This window comes from Rattus norvegicus, chromosome 1, assembly GCF_036323735.1.
Source record: "Rattus norvegicus strain BN/NHsdMcwi chromosome 1, GRCr8, whole genome shotgun sequence".
Classification (NCBI taxonomy): domain Eukaryota; kingdom Metazoa; phylum Chordata; class Mammalia; order Rodentia; family Muridae; genus Rattus; species Rattus norvegicus.
In genome coordinates, this window is record NC_086019.1 from 243,221,610 (window position 1) to 243,237,601 (window position 15,992).

At 44.5% G+C, this 15,992-nt stretch overlaps 1 protein-coding gene and 1 long non-coding RNA gene across 3 annotated transcripts; both read right to left on the reverse strand.

Moving 5' to 3' along the window:
* Window positions 1-13: 13 nt before the first annotated feature.
* Window positions 14-1,825, reverse strand: LOC134485227 (uncharacterized). 2 transcript variants are annotated; one of them, XR_010063246.1, is made up of 2 exons: window positions 1,633-1,825; window positions 14-159 (listed from the first exon to the last, which is right to left on the reverse strand). It is a non-coding gene; the product is annotated as an uncharacterized LOC134485227 (long non-coding RNA). The 2 variants fall into 2 exon arrangements; XR_010063247.1 differs by having other exon boundaries at window positions 14-162; window positions 1,633-1,819.
* Window positions 1,826-6,850: 5,025 nt separating this feature from the next.
* On the reverse strand, window positions 6,851-15,405 carry Ankrd1 (ankyrin repeat domain 1). Its single transcript, NM_013220.2, has 9 exons — window positions 15,322-15,405; window positions 14,766-14,945; window positions 13,708-13,845; window positions 13,286-13,393; window positions 12,234-12,332; window positions 10,934-11,032; window positions 10,661-10,759; window positions 10,435-10,533; window positions 6,851-7,689 (listed from the first exon to the last, which is right to left on the reverse strand). The coding sequence occupies exons 1-9, from the start codon at window positions 15,346-15,348 to the stop codon at window positions 7,579-7,581; spliced, it is 960 nt and encodes a 319-aa protein (NP_037352.2). The 5' UTR covers window positions 15,349-15,405; the 3' UTR covers window positions 6,851-7,578.
* Window positions 15,406-15,992: the final 587 nt, after the last annotated feature.

Below are 15,992 nucleotides of genomic sequence, written 5' to 3' on the forward strand. Positions count from 1 at the left end.
AGGCAGCCATCTCTGTAAATACCTGGATTTATGCCAGATTGACGTAAGGGCCCAAGGACGGGGTGGAGTTAAGGGCAGGAAGGAACGATGAAGAACGGTGTTCCGAAGATGAGGAGGCAGGTGTTTAAGACCGGGTGTATGCTGCTTTCACGGACATAGCTACTGAGATCAAATATTAGCAAGTAAGCACATGGTTAAAGTCAGTGAAGCTTTAGTCCAGGATTGTAAGGCTATCTTAGTTCTCTTTAAGGCTTTTGTTCTTTCTGTAGTAACAGAAATAAGGGGGAAATTAATATTCAAATAGGTAGCAGAAATGATGGAATGAAAACCAGTATCCACTCTTACATTTATACAGAGCAAAGGAAATCCTTGATGAGTCCTAGATGTGAAGGTTCCTGGCCATGACTGAAGCAGAAAGATCACAAGTTTGAGGCCAATGTGGCCTATGGAACTACAGTGGGGCAGTGGGGAAATATTGCATAGGCACATGTTTGTGCACACACATGTAAAGCATACTGACGGAAAATAGCATCGGTGACTGTTCACTGAATACTATTCTTGGGAAACCAGCCTAGACATCATCAATAGATGAATACATAAAGAAAATGTGTGTACATTTGATGGCCAATGTGACAGGATCTAGAATCAACTGGGTGACAAGACTGTGGACTGAGTACTTAGATTCGTTCGTTGAGGTGGAAGAACGCCTTGTGTGTGAGTGAAACTACTCCATGGGCTGAGGGCCTAGGTGTTCACAAAGAGAAAGTTAATAAGCACGCACAGACATCTGTCACTTCTTCCTAATGATAGATTCAGAATCGGCAGTGAAAGAGCAGGGAGCACAGGGTCCCACCCCAGTGGTGTGCTAGGTTGTTCACTTGGGGATACTGAACTACCTGGCTCTATGGGGAAGTTAGTAGAGTTAAGAGCAAACACTGAAAACAAACTATAATCTTCCTCTGCCTCACTTCATCTTTTTCCTTGCAGATGCCATTACTGCCAATGTTAAACAATTAATATTCATAGAAGCATTAGAGCAGGGCCTGCCATATAGAAAGTATCCATTCACTCTCCACTCTTACCCTTACAGGAGGTAAAAACTAAGCTCTCTGTCATACCAACACAGTAAATTCAGGTAGTTCCAAGCTTTGACAAGCCAAATTTGTAAATCAGCACAGAAAAGCAATAAGCCAGAAGATGATGTAAGCCTGCACCCCTACCTAGAACTTGGGATGTGGGGACAAGAGATGGAGTGGTTCAACATTCTCAGGTACATAGCAAGCTTAAGGCCAGCCTGGGCTACACAAGACCCAAAAACAAAAAACAAGTGAAAAGGCAAAATGTAGATTTCTAAAACGATCTTAGATTGGAATAAACTCAAGTATAATCATTGAAACCAGAAAATTAAATGTCAGTTGATTTCTATGAGCATATGTTAGAAGCTAGGATTGTGGCTCACTGTTGTGACACACTGAATTGTGGGTTCAGTCTCTAGCACTATGAAATTAGAATGTTCTGCCGGAAACAATATCGTCTAGGAAAGTTACCTTCAAATGATCTCCTTTGAGAGATTGGAATCACCATTCCTGACTTGTTTTCAAAAGTAAACAACTAGCGGTGGGTGCTGCATACCTGTAATCATAGCATTCAGGAAGCTTGGGAAGGCCAATCATGACTTTGAAGCAAAGCAGGACAACACACAAAGTTCAAGACCGGTTAGGTACATAGTCAGATTCAGTCTCAAACATAATACCATGATAAATAGCGCTAGTGTCGGTCCAGACCCCTTTCCCAGGCTTGCAGACCTATCCTCCAGATGGTCCAGATATTGGGTACTAAAAAATACCCTTCCCCCAGAGCATTAACCTTACCTCACAATGCCTGGGAAGTCTTACTGCACTGTGAGGCTAGCCTGGGGCCAGAGCCTGAACATTTCAAGGGCTTAGCTGAGGATAGCTCTCTCCTGAGACCACATCCTCCCCTTTTTCATCCTGTCCTATTTCCTCTTTGCAGAGCAAATAAAGGATGCAGCACATCCTCAATAAATAAAACACTTGTATGAGATCCTCATTTCAAGAGGGACAAACTTCATTAAGTAAAAAACAATAGAACAAGTAAGGATCAAAAAGCACTCAACAGACACGAAAACGCTAGACTTTACTAGTCATCGCTGATGTGTTTGCTAGTTAGGTTGGGAAAGTTTAAAACAGATGTAAAGTTAATGTTTTCACAATTGGCAAAGGCTGTAGAATATTTTGAAAGTGGCCACAATCTAACGTCAACCTTAATAGAGATGTCTACAATTTATTCTTCAAAAGTAAGTAGGGAGGTTGGGGATTTAGCTCAGTGGTAGAGCGCTTGCCTAGGAAGCGCAAGGCCCTGTGTTCGGTCCCCAGCTCCGAAAAAAAGAACCAAAAAAAAAAAAAAAAAAAAAAAAAGTAAGTAAAGTTAGAGCTTGACATGGTCACTCACGATAATCTCAGCATTTGGGGGGATCTTTGAGTTTATGGCCAGCCTTGGCTACATAGTAAGATTCTCCTTTTAGGAGAAAGAATAAAAAAAGAAAAAGAAAACTGGCTGGGTAGAAACAACGCACACATGTAGGTATTCATCCCTACGATGTGTAAAAGGACAGGAAGATTAACCTAGACCCTCAAACAAGATTACTTAACTGGTCCATGCACACTGAAATAAAACAGTGTTTATTAAGACGTCTAAAATTGTTCTGAATAAAGAAAAATTAAAAGGAAAGAACATGATTATTCCTAGGTTGGTGGAAGAGAAAATTTACTATAGATATGTGGGAGGGCATAGTCAGAGTCAAGGGCATCTGGGAGAGTCCGGAGTAGACATTACCCTGAACCAAGTGAGGAGAGGGGGGAGGGGAAAAGAGAGGCAAGAGATGGGGACCAGGTGCAGCAGTCAGAGGCCCAAAGAGAGTAGATAGAAGGGACAGGTAACAAAAATGATTGGATTATGTAGGGAAGGGCAGCTGGGGGAAGGGCACCCAGCTCCTAGGCTGGAAAAGTTTAGGAAAGGGACCAGGGTCTGCCAGCCATATCCTGTAACAGGTACGGACTGAGGGATGCTGGGAGAACCTGGTGGCCGACTTCCACTTTGATATGTCAAATAGGCACCTCGGCCATTTGTCTCAGGTTTGAAACCTAACAAGTTGCTGAGTTGAAAAAGTTATAAACTGAATGTTATATATAGTTCACAGAAATAGAATGGCGTAAAATTAAGACTATCCGGTGACAGGCTTCTTCATTATTCGTTTCTATTCTGGCAAAAAAATGAATGAGCATTGCTTGTTCAAGAGAAGGAAGAAAATTATCCATTAAGGAAAGAGACATAAAGCACTATGATAAATATGGCAAGGGGCAGGACGGGGCGGGGAGTGATGACGAGGAGCACACCTGAAGGAAACTAACAGAACCGAAGAGTTCCGGGCTGGCGAGAGGGCTCATCAGGTAAAGGCACTTGCCTCCAAGCCTGACCGCTGAGTATCAGTCCCAAGATCCACACGGTGGAAGCAGACCACAAACAGCCCTCTGGCTTCCCCATCTGGGCTGTGACACTTATAAGCACACACGTAATAAACCAATGTTGAAAGAAAGTGGATTCCTGATCCCGGTCTGGAGGTCCCAGAGGTAGTCGAGCCACAGGTTCAAGGATTGCCTAAACTACAGAGTGAGTTCAGAGCCACCCTGGGCAATTTAGGGAGCCCCTGCTACAAGAAAGCGACACAAGAGAACAGAACAGCGCCTGGGAACGCTGTGGGGCAGCGGGGTTTACAGCTCAGCCTTGGGCACTTGCTGGTGTCCTCGAGACCCTAGGTTTAATCCCCAGAACTGAAAGCTATAAAGAATAGCAGCAACCAAAACTTAATTTTTATTGGATTTTTGCATTTCAAATGTTATTCCCTTTCCCGGTTTCATGGCCATAAGTCCTCTATTCCATCCCCCTTTCCGACCAGCCTCCCTCCTCCCCACCCCACCCGACATTCCCCTACACTGCTTAACGACATCTCAAGACAAGGAGTTTGCCTGTGATCCCAAGAGAAATGGAATTCCATTGAAAGATTTGAACGATCTGGCTGGATCGGATTTGCAGTTTGGGAAACTTCTGAGCACAACTAAAAGCACAACGGTGGGACTGGAGAGGGTCTCAGCACTTTAAAGCACTTGCTCCTCCTCCACAGGACCTGAGTTCAGTTCCAGCAAACACATTGGGTGGCTCAAACCTCGTTTAACTCCAGCTCCAGGGGATCACACACCCTCTCTGGGCTCTGTGGGTTCCTGAACACACACGATACACACATTCTCTCTGTCTCTGTCTCTTTCTCTGTCTCTGTCTCTGTCTCTTTCTGTGTGTGTGTGTGTCTTTCTCTCCTTCCCTCCCTCTCTCCCTTCCTCTCTCTCTGACTCCTTCTCCCCCTGCCCATATGTGCACACACATACACACAGACAGACAGACAGTCTTTTTTCAAAGAGGGATGTTTGGATAATCCTAATGTTGAAGGCTTTGCCTAGGTTGGAGGACACAGATCACAAAGCACACAAAACTTGGCCATGATCAAAAGCTCTGAATGAAAATAAAGTCAAGAATAACTTCCAGAACTCTCCATTGTGAAGTATATCCTTCTGTGAGATGAGGACAACAAGATAAAAGACCATAAGCAAAGAGTTGGCGCAGGGGGAGACAGTGGCTTTCTGGACCTATCTGTGTGACACAAATGGAGTTCCCCCGGGATAGTTCTCTTTCCCACTCCCTGGGATAGAGCCAGGGCCAGTCTCCACCTGCTTTCACTCTACACTGCCTCACGTGCCCTCCACTTCTTTACTCAGTACAAATGTTTAAATGTGACAATGCAAAGCTTATTTTTAACTCTTTTCTCCTTTAAACCACCAGCAGGTCATGGCCAAGAGGCTCAGATAAGACACATTGGTCAGATACTATCATGCCCACTTTATACCAGGCAGATATCATTGGCACAAGCAAGAGAAATACCGTCTGTGTTGGAAACATCTACTGGATTCCCATACCTTAGATGAGTGGTTCTCAACCTGTGGGTCATGACCCCTTGAGGTGGAATAATTCCTTCACAGGGGTCGACTAAGAATATAGGAAAACACAGAGGTTTACATTATGACCCATAACAGCAAATTTACAGTTATGAAGTAGCGATGAAATAATTTTACGATTGGGAGTCACCACAGCGTGAGAAACTGTATTGAAGGGTCGCAGCATTAGGAAGGTTGAGAACCACTGCCTTGGATCTCTGTCCAGCTGGCCAAGGAGGGATGCTATGGGATGGCAGAGGGTAAAGATTAGGGGAGAGAACTGAGAGAATGAATCTGCCCTTTGGTTCTTGATGGGAGAGGGGGACAGAAAGAAAAGGGCCCAAAATATTTCTGGTCATCTGCCCAACCTATGTGTATCCACAGCTGTGTGGTTGGACATCTCGGTTACAGACCTCGCCTGTCCCCTCCCACAGAGTGGTGGAGGCACGGATAAAATGTTCGTGAACACAGTCCTACTTGGTGTGAGTTTCAGGGAGCACAGTGCTGGAGTTTGACATGAGTCTTCCACAGACTGTATGTCCCAAGTTCCAAACATTCCCAATACCCTTGAGCTTGTCCACACTCTCCTGCTGCCTGCAGAGTTCTAGGCTTGAATAACCCTTGTTCATTTTTTCAGAATGTCCCTCAATCTTACCACCTCCAGAAAATCATAAATTGCCACATCTCCATCATACATAGACCCCCACATCTTAGACACTCAGAGAGGGCATCCTACAGTTCCCTTCATTGGGCCTAAGACTGCTCTTACATATATATTTCTACTTGTTTCCTTATACTTGTCTGCTTCCTGAACTAGGACACAATCTTTTTCTCACCAGAGGTCTTTAGCGCCTCTGCTCAACATTTGGCAACAAACCTTTTCCTGCTGGAGGTCAAAAGTCATTGATCCAGAATGTTCTCTCATAGGGGGCCTTTGATCCTGTCAGCGCCTGTCCACAATACAGTGATTGGTAGGCCCCTAATTAGTGAGTCAAGAAGCACAAATGAGAACTTAAGAATTGCTTGTTTAACCTGCAGTAATCATTCTTCCCACCAGGGGTCTCTTTTTCCACATCATTGGAGCAAAACAACACTTTTTTTTTTTTTCTTTTTCTTTTTTGTCTTGTAATTCAGTGACAGGAGCTGGTCAGAAATGTAGATTCACTGGCCCCTACCTGAGCCCAGTTGAGGGCAGTCTTCTGTTTATCAAGATCCTTGGGCTCTAACTCCATAAAGTATCAAGACTATGGTTTTGACAGGGCATTTCTTTCCCTCGCTCCTCCTCCTCCTCCCCTCCTCCTCCTCTTCCTCCTCCTCCATTTCTTATTAATTTTTTAATGATTTACTTTATTCTAATGTGTATGAGTGTTTTCTTGCATGTATGTATGTATGTATGTATGTATGTATGTATGTATGTATGTATGTGCACCACACGCATGTCTGGTACCTATGAAGTCAGAAGAGAGCATCAGATCTGCCACCTGCTTTATGGTTTGCTGCGAGCCCTCACGTGCTCCTGGAAACTGAGCTCAGACCCTCATGCTCTTAACCACTGAGCCATCTCCCCATTCCCCGAGATTTTTAATCTGAAGAAGCTGGAAAACACTGACAAGTGAGCCCCTTCCTAAATGGCCCCTTTTGGGGTTGGGGATTTAGCGTTTGCCTAGCAAGTGCAAGGCCCTGGGTTCGGTCCCCAGCTCCGAAAAAAAAAAAAAAAAAACTAAATGGCCCCTTTTACATGAGGAATCCCCAGCACTGACCTGACAAAAGGCTTTGAATACGGCAGAGAATTAGTTTGCATTTATTAGGAATATAAAATATGCGTACAACACAATACACATTTACACATTTACAGGGCATGTCCTTTTGACTTTTCCTCTCATCGACCTCAGGTTAGTGAGGCCCCATTGCCTACTCCCTCCATCCCCCTCCACACACGCTCCTGACGTGGCCTTCACCTCGGCACTGTGTGATCCGGCAAACCACACCTGTGGGTGCCTGGCGAGCCACGGCTTAGGTCCTGCAGAACTGCTCCCATCCCCTTCTGCATTCCTGTACACCTTCTGCTGCTTCATTCGGATATCAGCAGTGAGAATCCAGAGAAGGGCTGCGGCGACCGACCAACCCTTGCCTTTCAAAAATACCTTGAGTAGCTTTAATGCAAGTGAGGACACAAAAGGGTGCGATTAGACACCATTCACCCACGCGGTTTTAGAGCCACGGGAAGACTCCGAATGTTACACACAGATTAAGTCTTGCTCCCCCAAAATGATGCTCATGAAAACCTGACTACCAGTGCTATGAAATAAATAAATAAATAAATAGGAGCAGATAAAAATGGTGAGCATCGCTAGAGGACATGTTAACATCTCTAACCCAGGGCTTCCATGAAGCGTCTTTAAAGCTTATCTCCCTATTTGGCTGGCAAACAAAAGCTGGGTGTTATAGCTGGTTGCTCTGCTGCTGGGAAATGTTTTGAAAACGGCTGAGAACAGCTCCTGTCGAGTCTCTTTCCTCAGAACGTAGCTATGCGCGAGTTTTTGTAGGCATTCTCCTTGAGGCTGTCGAATATCGCTTTGGTTCCATTCTGCCAGTGCAACACCAGATCCATAGGGGTCTTCCCAGCCTACACAGAAGAAAGGGAAATTAGACTTCAACGTGTGAGGCGCCTGTCAGTTTACACGCTCTGCATCCATGCCGATGAGGTGTATTATCAGAGCGTATGGGTCTCACTAGGAGTGATCTCCATGCAGTTTATTCAAACTATCCCGTCCCTGGTTTTCATGTTACTTTTATTGGCTTTTCCATCTACGATCCATGGAACCGTCAGTGGTGTTGGTTTAAAAAAAAAAAAAAAAACCCTGATCCCTACGTACTAATGTAACACCTCAAGTCATTGTGACGTTCAAAAATGTCTGTAGGTATTTCTAGAACCGTGAAGAAAGGGCTCGGAGGAGGTATTATCTCTCCTGAGACCATGGATCTAGAAGTCAGTTCCTAAGTTCCTAAGACAGATGGTAAGTGTTCTTCCACCAAGCTGTGGGGAACCGGTCCGGTGCTGCCCAGCTGCTGACTACTCTGTAGGTTTCGGAATTTTCACTGGGGCTTCTTAAAGATTTACTTCCTTGGAAATTGATGTTAGTGGAGTAAATAAATAACTTTCAGGCAGAAATTTGGTCTCCCTTGTGCTAGTCTCGGGATGTTTACACGTATTAAAACCACACCACTTCTCAACACTTCTCCTTAGATATGAGAAGCCCTAAGTACTATCTGTATTCAACTCAGAAGTGCTCTGGATCCCGGAGGTTGCAGACTGGCAGCTTTGATATGCTAATCAATGCAGACTTGATTTTGTCCAGGTTAGGAGAGAGAGGAGAGAGAGGGGGGGGGAGAGAGAGAGAGAGAGAGAGAGAGAGAGAGAGAGAGAGAGAGAGACAGGAGAGAGAGAGAGAGAGAGAGAGAGAGAGAGAGAGAGGAGAGAGAGAGAGAGAGAGAGGAGAGAGAGGAGAGAGAGAGGGGGAGGGGGAGAGAGAGAGAAGAGAGAGAGAGAGAGAGAGAGAGAGAGAGGAGAGAATATGAATCATGAATCAGGAAGAACATGTGATCCACAATGCCTCAAGGTACTGGCGCAGGAACCGCAATCAAGGCTACAAAGACCGCAGTAGCCTCTCGTTGACATCATTTGTGCGACCTGCCTGGTCCTAGTGACTATATTCATGCCTATCATTTCTGCTTATACGTTGCGGTAAATATTAAAAAAAGAATCGTTACCATCCCTTGCTAATGCAGGCACTGGTGGGCCACATGGCATCTTTGGAGTATTTTCACCTCAGCCAAAAGCATCTCACCTGCTAAACTCCCAATCTCCATCCGGTGCTACCGGCTGCTCTCTGAGACCCGCAGCAGCCACCCTCTTGCAACTCTCTTGCTGTGGACTCTGCTTACAGTCCTAGCATCTGCCCCCCTATGGTTATAGTCACAACTCCCAGTAACCCCTTAAAATCAAAACTCAATAAGCTTGTAATTTATCAATCAGATTTATATCTTAAGTTCTCACTGCACAAAACATTCACACAATAAACTCACATCCAAATGACTGCCCACCTAGATAAGACAAATTTTCCTTTAAAAATCCATCCCTTAAGAAATATTCATAACTCCCTGTGGCCCTTTAAGGCCACACAGGTCTGAGTCGTCCTTCTCTGCCTCCATCTTGGTTCCTCTCCTCTCCTTTTCTCTCTCCAGCCTTACGAATCTCTGTCTGTGCCCTACTTTTTCACTGCCCACTCACAGGCCTTACCTTATCTTGTGCCCGCCCTCACCTGCATACAGACAACAATCTACACTTATAGTCTTTTAGTGCTTGGAGGAGGAGGAGGAGGAGGAGGGAGAGGAGGAGGAGGGAGAGGAGGAGGAGGGGGAGGAGGAGGAGGAGGGGAGGAGGAGGGAGAGGAGGAGGAGGGAGGGAGGGAGGAAGGAAGGAAGGAAGGAAGGAAGGAAGGAAGGAAGGAAGGAAGAAAGGAAAGAAAGCAATCCTTCTCTTCTTCAGTTATAGTAAAAGATGTTTATCTGGGAATTGGAGCCAAAAGGGAAAATTGCTTACATTCCCTGCATAAAGATGAGGCTTAACTGGGACTCAAAATAATGTAGGAAATTATTTTGAGACACATGCATATAAGTCAAAGTGGAAAATGAATGGAAGTTACTTTTTAAAAAAATCAGAAAAAGCATGGCGACTCCCGGAAGCAATGTCAACATTTTTCATTCTTATGAACAGAAGACTATTTGGAGTTTTCCAGATTTGATATTGATTATTTTCAGTTCTGAGTAATGTGGAGCTATTTGGGGTATATATTTCTACCTACTCTGGGGTCTCTTCAGCCAGGAATGACCAAGACAGTTGGAATTGTCCAATGTGGGTGTTTTAAATGTTTTTTATGTATATGAGTGCTGTGCCTGCACACCCAGAAGAGGACATCAGACCTCATTACAAACGGTTGAGAGACGCCCTGTGGTTGCTAGGCATTGAACTCAAGTTCTCTGGAAGAGCAGCCTGCTGAGCCGTCTCTCCAGCCTCACAATGTCACAATGTGTATTTTAAAGGTGAACAATCTTGACCGTCTTTCATTCAAGATCAACCTTTCAAAGGACTATTGGGCTCCAAAGTCAGAGCAGAGGCTTTAGTCTCCCCTATGTTTGACCCTGGACCTGAATTCTCACCAAGTCTTACCCTCTCCTTATGGAAATAGAGACCTTTGAACCATCCGGTGTATCTCAGAAGTTATTACCATGGACATAACGCTTTCAAACATTTGAGAAATTCTGGAAACTGAGAAGCAGAGCCTTTTGCGCCCTCGATTTGACTACTTACACAGTTCTTGACATTGAGGTCCGCACCGAAGGTCATCAAGAGCCGGATCATCTTGTAGCGATTCAACCTCACCGCATCATGCAGAGGGGTGTCTCCTTCCTTGAAGAAGGATAAGCAGGCGTGGTAAGTGGGAAGCCAGGAAGTGAGTCCCGCCAGGATACCCCAGCTTGTCTGAGCAATTTCAAATAGGCTGATGGTGGTGGACACAGCCTTGTCAGCTACTCACTCTGTCCTTGGCATTGAGATCCGCCTCGCAGGCGATGAGGTGCTCAGCACACTCGTAGTGACCGGTCCTCACCGCCACGTGCAGCGCTGTGCTGAGCAGCTAAAGAAAAATCAGAAAACAATGGAAGGAGTGAGAACAGACACTGTCTGAGATGTCAAGGCAGGTACAAATTGGGTATGTGGCTGAGGTGTCCACAGAATTAGGGCTAGCAGAGGACCTCTGTGGGCGGGCAGGACTCCAAAGGAAACAGAAGCTGACAGGACAGTGAAGTACCTTGTCTCGGGCACTGATTTTGGCACCTTTGTTTAGCAACAGTTTCAGGACATCCAGGTTTCCTCCACGACATGCCCAGTGGATGGCTGTGGATTCCAGCTATTTGGGAAAGGAAAAACACAAGACAAGAGAGTGTGATGGGGAATCTTGTCAGGGGTGGGTTTGGGTCTTTTGTTTCAAACTCCTGGGAAAATATAGGCAACTGATATCAGTCTGGGTTTCCCTGGTCTTGAGGGTCACACCTGAGATTCCCACTAAGTATCTCAGCTAAAGGTGTTGGGGTGGCTGTATTTGAGTATGTCCTTAGGAAGCTTTTAGTAGGTCTGATCATAGTCTGAAATACCTTCTCCTGGATCTATCGCTCCCTCCCAGGTGCCCGTTTTGCTTTGGCCATCTCCCGCTGGCTCTGTGCTGTTGCTTACATTAGCAAAGGCTAGGGACCTCAGCTGTCAGTCACCACGGTCATTGTACACTGCTCTTAGAAGAGACTGTCACCTCTCTGCTTTGTTTGGTACATCTCTGAACTTCCAGATCCTAAACTTGGGGGCCTGGGTGTCTTTTCATCTAAACTTTCTGATTATTAGTTTCTTCTTTTTTTTTTTTCTTCAATATTGTGTCCTTTGATTCAATTCAGGTCAGGTTCTTTAGATTTTTTTTTTATTTCTTTTCCATTCTGTCATAATGTCAAATTGAGCTGCATATAAATAAATGAAGCATTTTTTCCAGTTCAATCTTCAGGGTATAAAATATATTGTATACTGGTCTTTACAGAAATCACAGTGGCTGAATTGTTCCAGTCTGATAGCAGCCACTGTCCTTAGCTGTGATTCATTTCATATGCAGCCTAGCTCCAAATCTCATTGGTGGCAATTGGCATCCGTCACATGAAGGATGCAGCTAGGAAATTCTCATGCGTCGCTGGCAGCTGAAGGGCCAGGAGCAGGCTGCACTTTCTGATGGAAGGATGGGGGATTGAAAGGTCAGAATGCTACTGACTTGATAATGGCCCAAACTCTCCGCTGAGGTGACTGAATTCTGCGCAACAGCTTTCACTCTCTCCTCCGCTCTGACACACTTCTCTCCTTTTCAGTATGTATGGAAAATACTTTCCATATGACCTGGTCTCATCGCCCAACTCCCCTAGGTATGGGGAAATGAGCTTTTGACAGGTTTTCTCAGATCAATTTTCAATCCAATTGAGCCAGTTTTTCTTTTTATTTTTTTCTTCATTGAACGTTTTTCTGCACTTTTCAGACATTCTGCTTGTTTTGGCTCATTTCCAAGCAAGAAATATATTTACCATATCTCGGAATTCAATCTGGGCTCCAGCCTCCATTAACTTCTCCACGATCGCCAAGTGTCCTTCTAAGCATGCTCTATGGAGAGCGGTCCGTTTATACTGTCGGAGATTAAAACAAGAGATAGTGGTTAGTATTAAAAAATGTGCATAATCCTTTAAGAGCTATGAAGCTGAGTCTGCGATGACCTGATAGAAAAGGCCAGCAGTTCTGTATGAATCTGAAGGCCGGAGCTCACTGGAATTACAGGATTAGAATAATTATCTGGCAACTAGAACCTGAAGTTTCCTTCCTGTCCTAGACCCTTCCTAAGTGCTAAAGGCCAAGGCGGAGGAAGGATGGATGTGGACTTCAAATCTCAAAAACCATCTCAGTGCTGAAACACCCCTTTCTGTATTTGCACATGCCAAATACATCAGATGGTTCTCCTCCATCTAAAATTGTTGCTAGACTGACTATCAAAAACCATTACATTCATTCTTTGAAAAGGGAAGTTCAGCTTTGGTATGAGTTGCCGTCTCAGTTCCCCAGAGAAGCAATCTAAATTCGTGATTTCCGACAGGTTGCTTTGCATTGATTAACCATCGGGCTAATAGAATGAGACTGTGCTTATAGGTAGCTCGAGATGAAGACAGCACATAGGAGCTGCTCCAAATCAGGAAGCCAAGTGACAGAACCAGACTGGGAATTTCACCTTTCCCTTCTAATGTTGGGGCATTTGGGTCTGATCAAAGGCACTACTAGTAATCTCTTTTGCCAAAAGTAAGTTTTTTGCCTTGCATTTATAGAAGTCTAGACGAAGGATCTAAGAAGTTAAAGGTGAGCTGTCTTCATATAAATCAAACAGAATTATATGTGAACAGGAAAAGCCCCATGCAATCTGTCATGCTAATCTAGGATTCGGGGGTTGTGGGGCAGAGGGGAACAATACGTTCTTTTTTTTTTTTTTTTTTTTTTTTCATGCTACTGGCAGATGTAGCAACAGCTGGAGAAACTTTTAGGTGGAAGACATTGCAACTGTATTTACCAGCCTCCAGGAAGGCATGAGGCTTACCTCATCGCAGACGTCGGGGCTGTTCTTGTCTGACAGGAATTTCTCTACAACTGGCAGTTTGTTCTCCAGTGCAGCTTTCAGAAACCTTGGCACATCCACAGGTTCAGTCTAAAGTGAGGGAAGAGGAGGGAGATGAAGAGACAGACAGAGGGGAAGGGAGAGGAAGAGACAGACAGAGGAGAAGAGAGATGAAGAGACAGACAGAGGGGAAGGGAGAGGAAGAGACAGACAGAGGGGAAAGAAAAGGATGGTCATAAAGAACGAAGGGGAAAGTGGAAAAGAACAAAAAAGAGAAAGATTGAGGGGAAAGGAGAAAAAGGGGGAAGAAATAGAAAGTGGCCATGAGCTCTGCAGTCCTCTTCCCTGCACAGGACTCCCCCCTGCAACCTATGTGGAGGTACAGTGACCCAAACAGCCCTTACAATAATTTCAGGCTCCGGTTCCTTCACAACTGGAACTTTAGTTTTCTTGTATTTTTTTCTTTTCTTCAGTTGAACAATTATTTCAAGGTCTTCTAAGTTTTCAAGCTTTGATCTTTGTTCTAGTTTTTTCTTTTTGAGCTAACGGAAAGAAAAGAAATCGAGTGTTAAAATATATATATTTTATATGTATATATACATACATACACACAGATATATATAGATATATAGATATATACATATAGTGAGTTCTAACTATGGTGATACTTAAACAAAATCTGCAAGTCTGAGCAAAGTATGTAGTAGTTTGAGCAAAAAGGAAATTTAAAACACTTTCAAGTAAGTTTCTAACTTCGGTGATTGTTTTCCTTAAAGTATTTGGGGGTCTAATTTTAATTCAATTCATATTTACTTTCTTCACTTGTAGAATTAGCCCTTGACTAATTGATAAGAGGCAATGGCATAGTTCCTCAGTAATAATTTTGTAATTAGTACCACCTCAGATTTCTATAAAAATTTTTTTCTCATTCTCAAAAACTAACATATGTTTTACCCAAGGATAGAAAATACAAATTAAAATCCTCAAATACTGACGCCATTCTCTCTCAAGAGTCTCTGAAACAGAGAGAACTGCAAACTGGTGCACTTCTCATTTGTGTCAGTAATCTATAAAAAAAATCAATAAATAAATTTCAATAAACACAACAAGCGTATTCTTTGATCCCTGGGCCACAACTCATGTTATGGAAAAGAACACATCTCCTTGGCTCAAATTAAGTAGGCAAAGTGTGATATTAGAGCTTTTCTGGTTAACACTGTCCTTCTGTCCTTTGATCAAAATGTGGTCATAGCACATTCAGTCATTGATTCTACCCTCTAGATGGGAGGAATTCAAGAATTATTCCCCGAATCATTTCCATGTGCACTGCTTCTTCAAGTCTGGTAAAGAGACATCTTTAGAACGTTTTTTACTTATTGTCCTTCTCTCCTTCTCTCTTGCCCTCTTCCTCGGGGACCTCCATACCCAGCTCTCACTGGTAGATTTCTCGGGAGGTCCTCACCTCTGCCTCTCGAACTTTCTCACTTTTCCGTTGTTCTTCCCCCAGGTTCACACTGTTGGCTGGAAGTGTCTTCAAGTCCTCTTGTTTCTCCAAGGCAACAGCAGCTTCATACTCTCCATTTCTGAACTCGCCAGGAAGGAACTCCCCTGAGGACCCATTGCTGTTCTTTTTGCCCGTTACCTGTATGTGAGGAAGATGTTGAAGTCAGAAGCAAAGCTACCCATCCTGGAGTAGCTGTCCACAAACGATGCCACAGGAGGCCCTCTTCCCCAATGACAGCCACCCCCAGGCAGTGCACTGTCAGGAGCAAAGCTCCAGGTATCCCAGAAGTACCGTCAGGTGCCTGTCTTACTCTCCCACTTAAGTCAAGATGTGCATCAGGTTGGAACATGGAAATTTACTTTTAACCCACATGACCCATCTTCTCTTAGGAAGTCACTAAGGCCAACCCCACATTATTCCTGAGAAGGAAAGACCATCTGGACTTTCCAATAAAAACCAAGATGAACGAGGTTTTCTCAGATTAAAAAAAAAAAAAAAAAGATGTCTTACGTACCAGCTCCTCTACTCGAAAAACCATCATGTTGGCAGCCGTGAGTCTATGTTTTTCCCTCTTGTGGCTGAACCCCTGGAGCTGGCCCTGTGGAGCCCCTCCACCCCAGCCTCTTATATAGCTAGGACTGGGTGAGATAATCTTCCAGCCTGGGAAGCCAAGTCACACCCCTGCCTCCGCTGGTGGCCAATTCAGAGGCAGGTGAATTTTCATTCCAGACTTAGTGTCTGGGAAGCCCAAGAGGGAGATGACAAGCTGGCCGTGGTGTGTGCGAATCAGGAAGAAATGTGAGAGGGCCATTCCATTGGCAGTGACCACACCGCCCAGCAATGCGAGTCATCCTACTTATCGGGAAGCCAGGGACAGCTGCCTGTTCATATTGCACCACATCGCTGCCCTTTCTCCTTCTCTGTCAGCTTTCGTATGACTAACCTATCAGGAAAGTGCAAGCATTGTGCATCACACTCACGGCAATATCTTTCTGATAACTGGGCTTATCAGCACTCCAGTTGGCCTGGAAGTGTTGCTTTGGGACATCCTATTCCTGGGAATAAACAGCCCGGGGGGAAGTGGGTCTTGGTGACACTTGTCTATATCTGTTCAGAATTCTCTGGAGTGATGTCCAGGGCTAAAATGGCCCCATGACACGCCACCTTACCATCATTATGAGAAAT

Bases quoted from the DNA above. Each gene is read 5' to 3' on its own strand.
- Ankrd1 (NM_013220.2), bottom strand. From the start codon at position 15,348: ATGATGGTTTTTCGAGTAGAGGAGCTG. The intron at 14,946-15,321 runs GTACGTAAGACA...CCTCACATACAG, and splicing joins TTTTTCGAGTAGAGGAGCTG to GTAACGGGCAAAAAGAACAG. The intron at 13,846-14,765 runs GTGAGGACCTCC...TCTTTCCGTTAG, and splicing joins AGAAAGTTCGAGAGGCAGAG to CTCAAAAAGAAAAAACTAGA.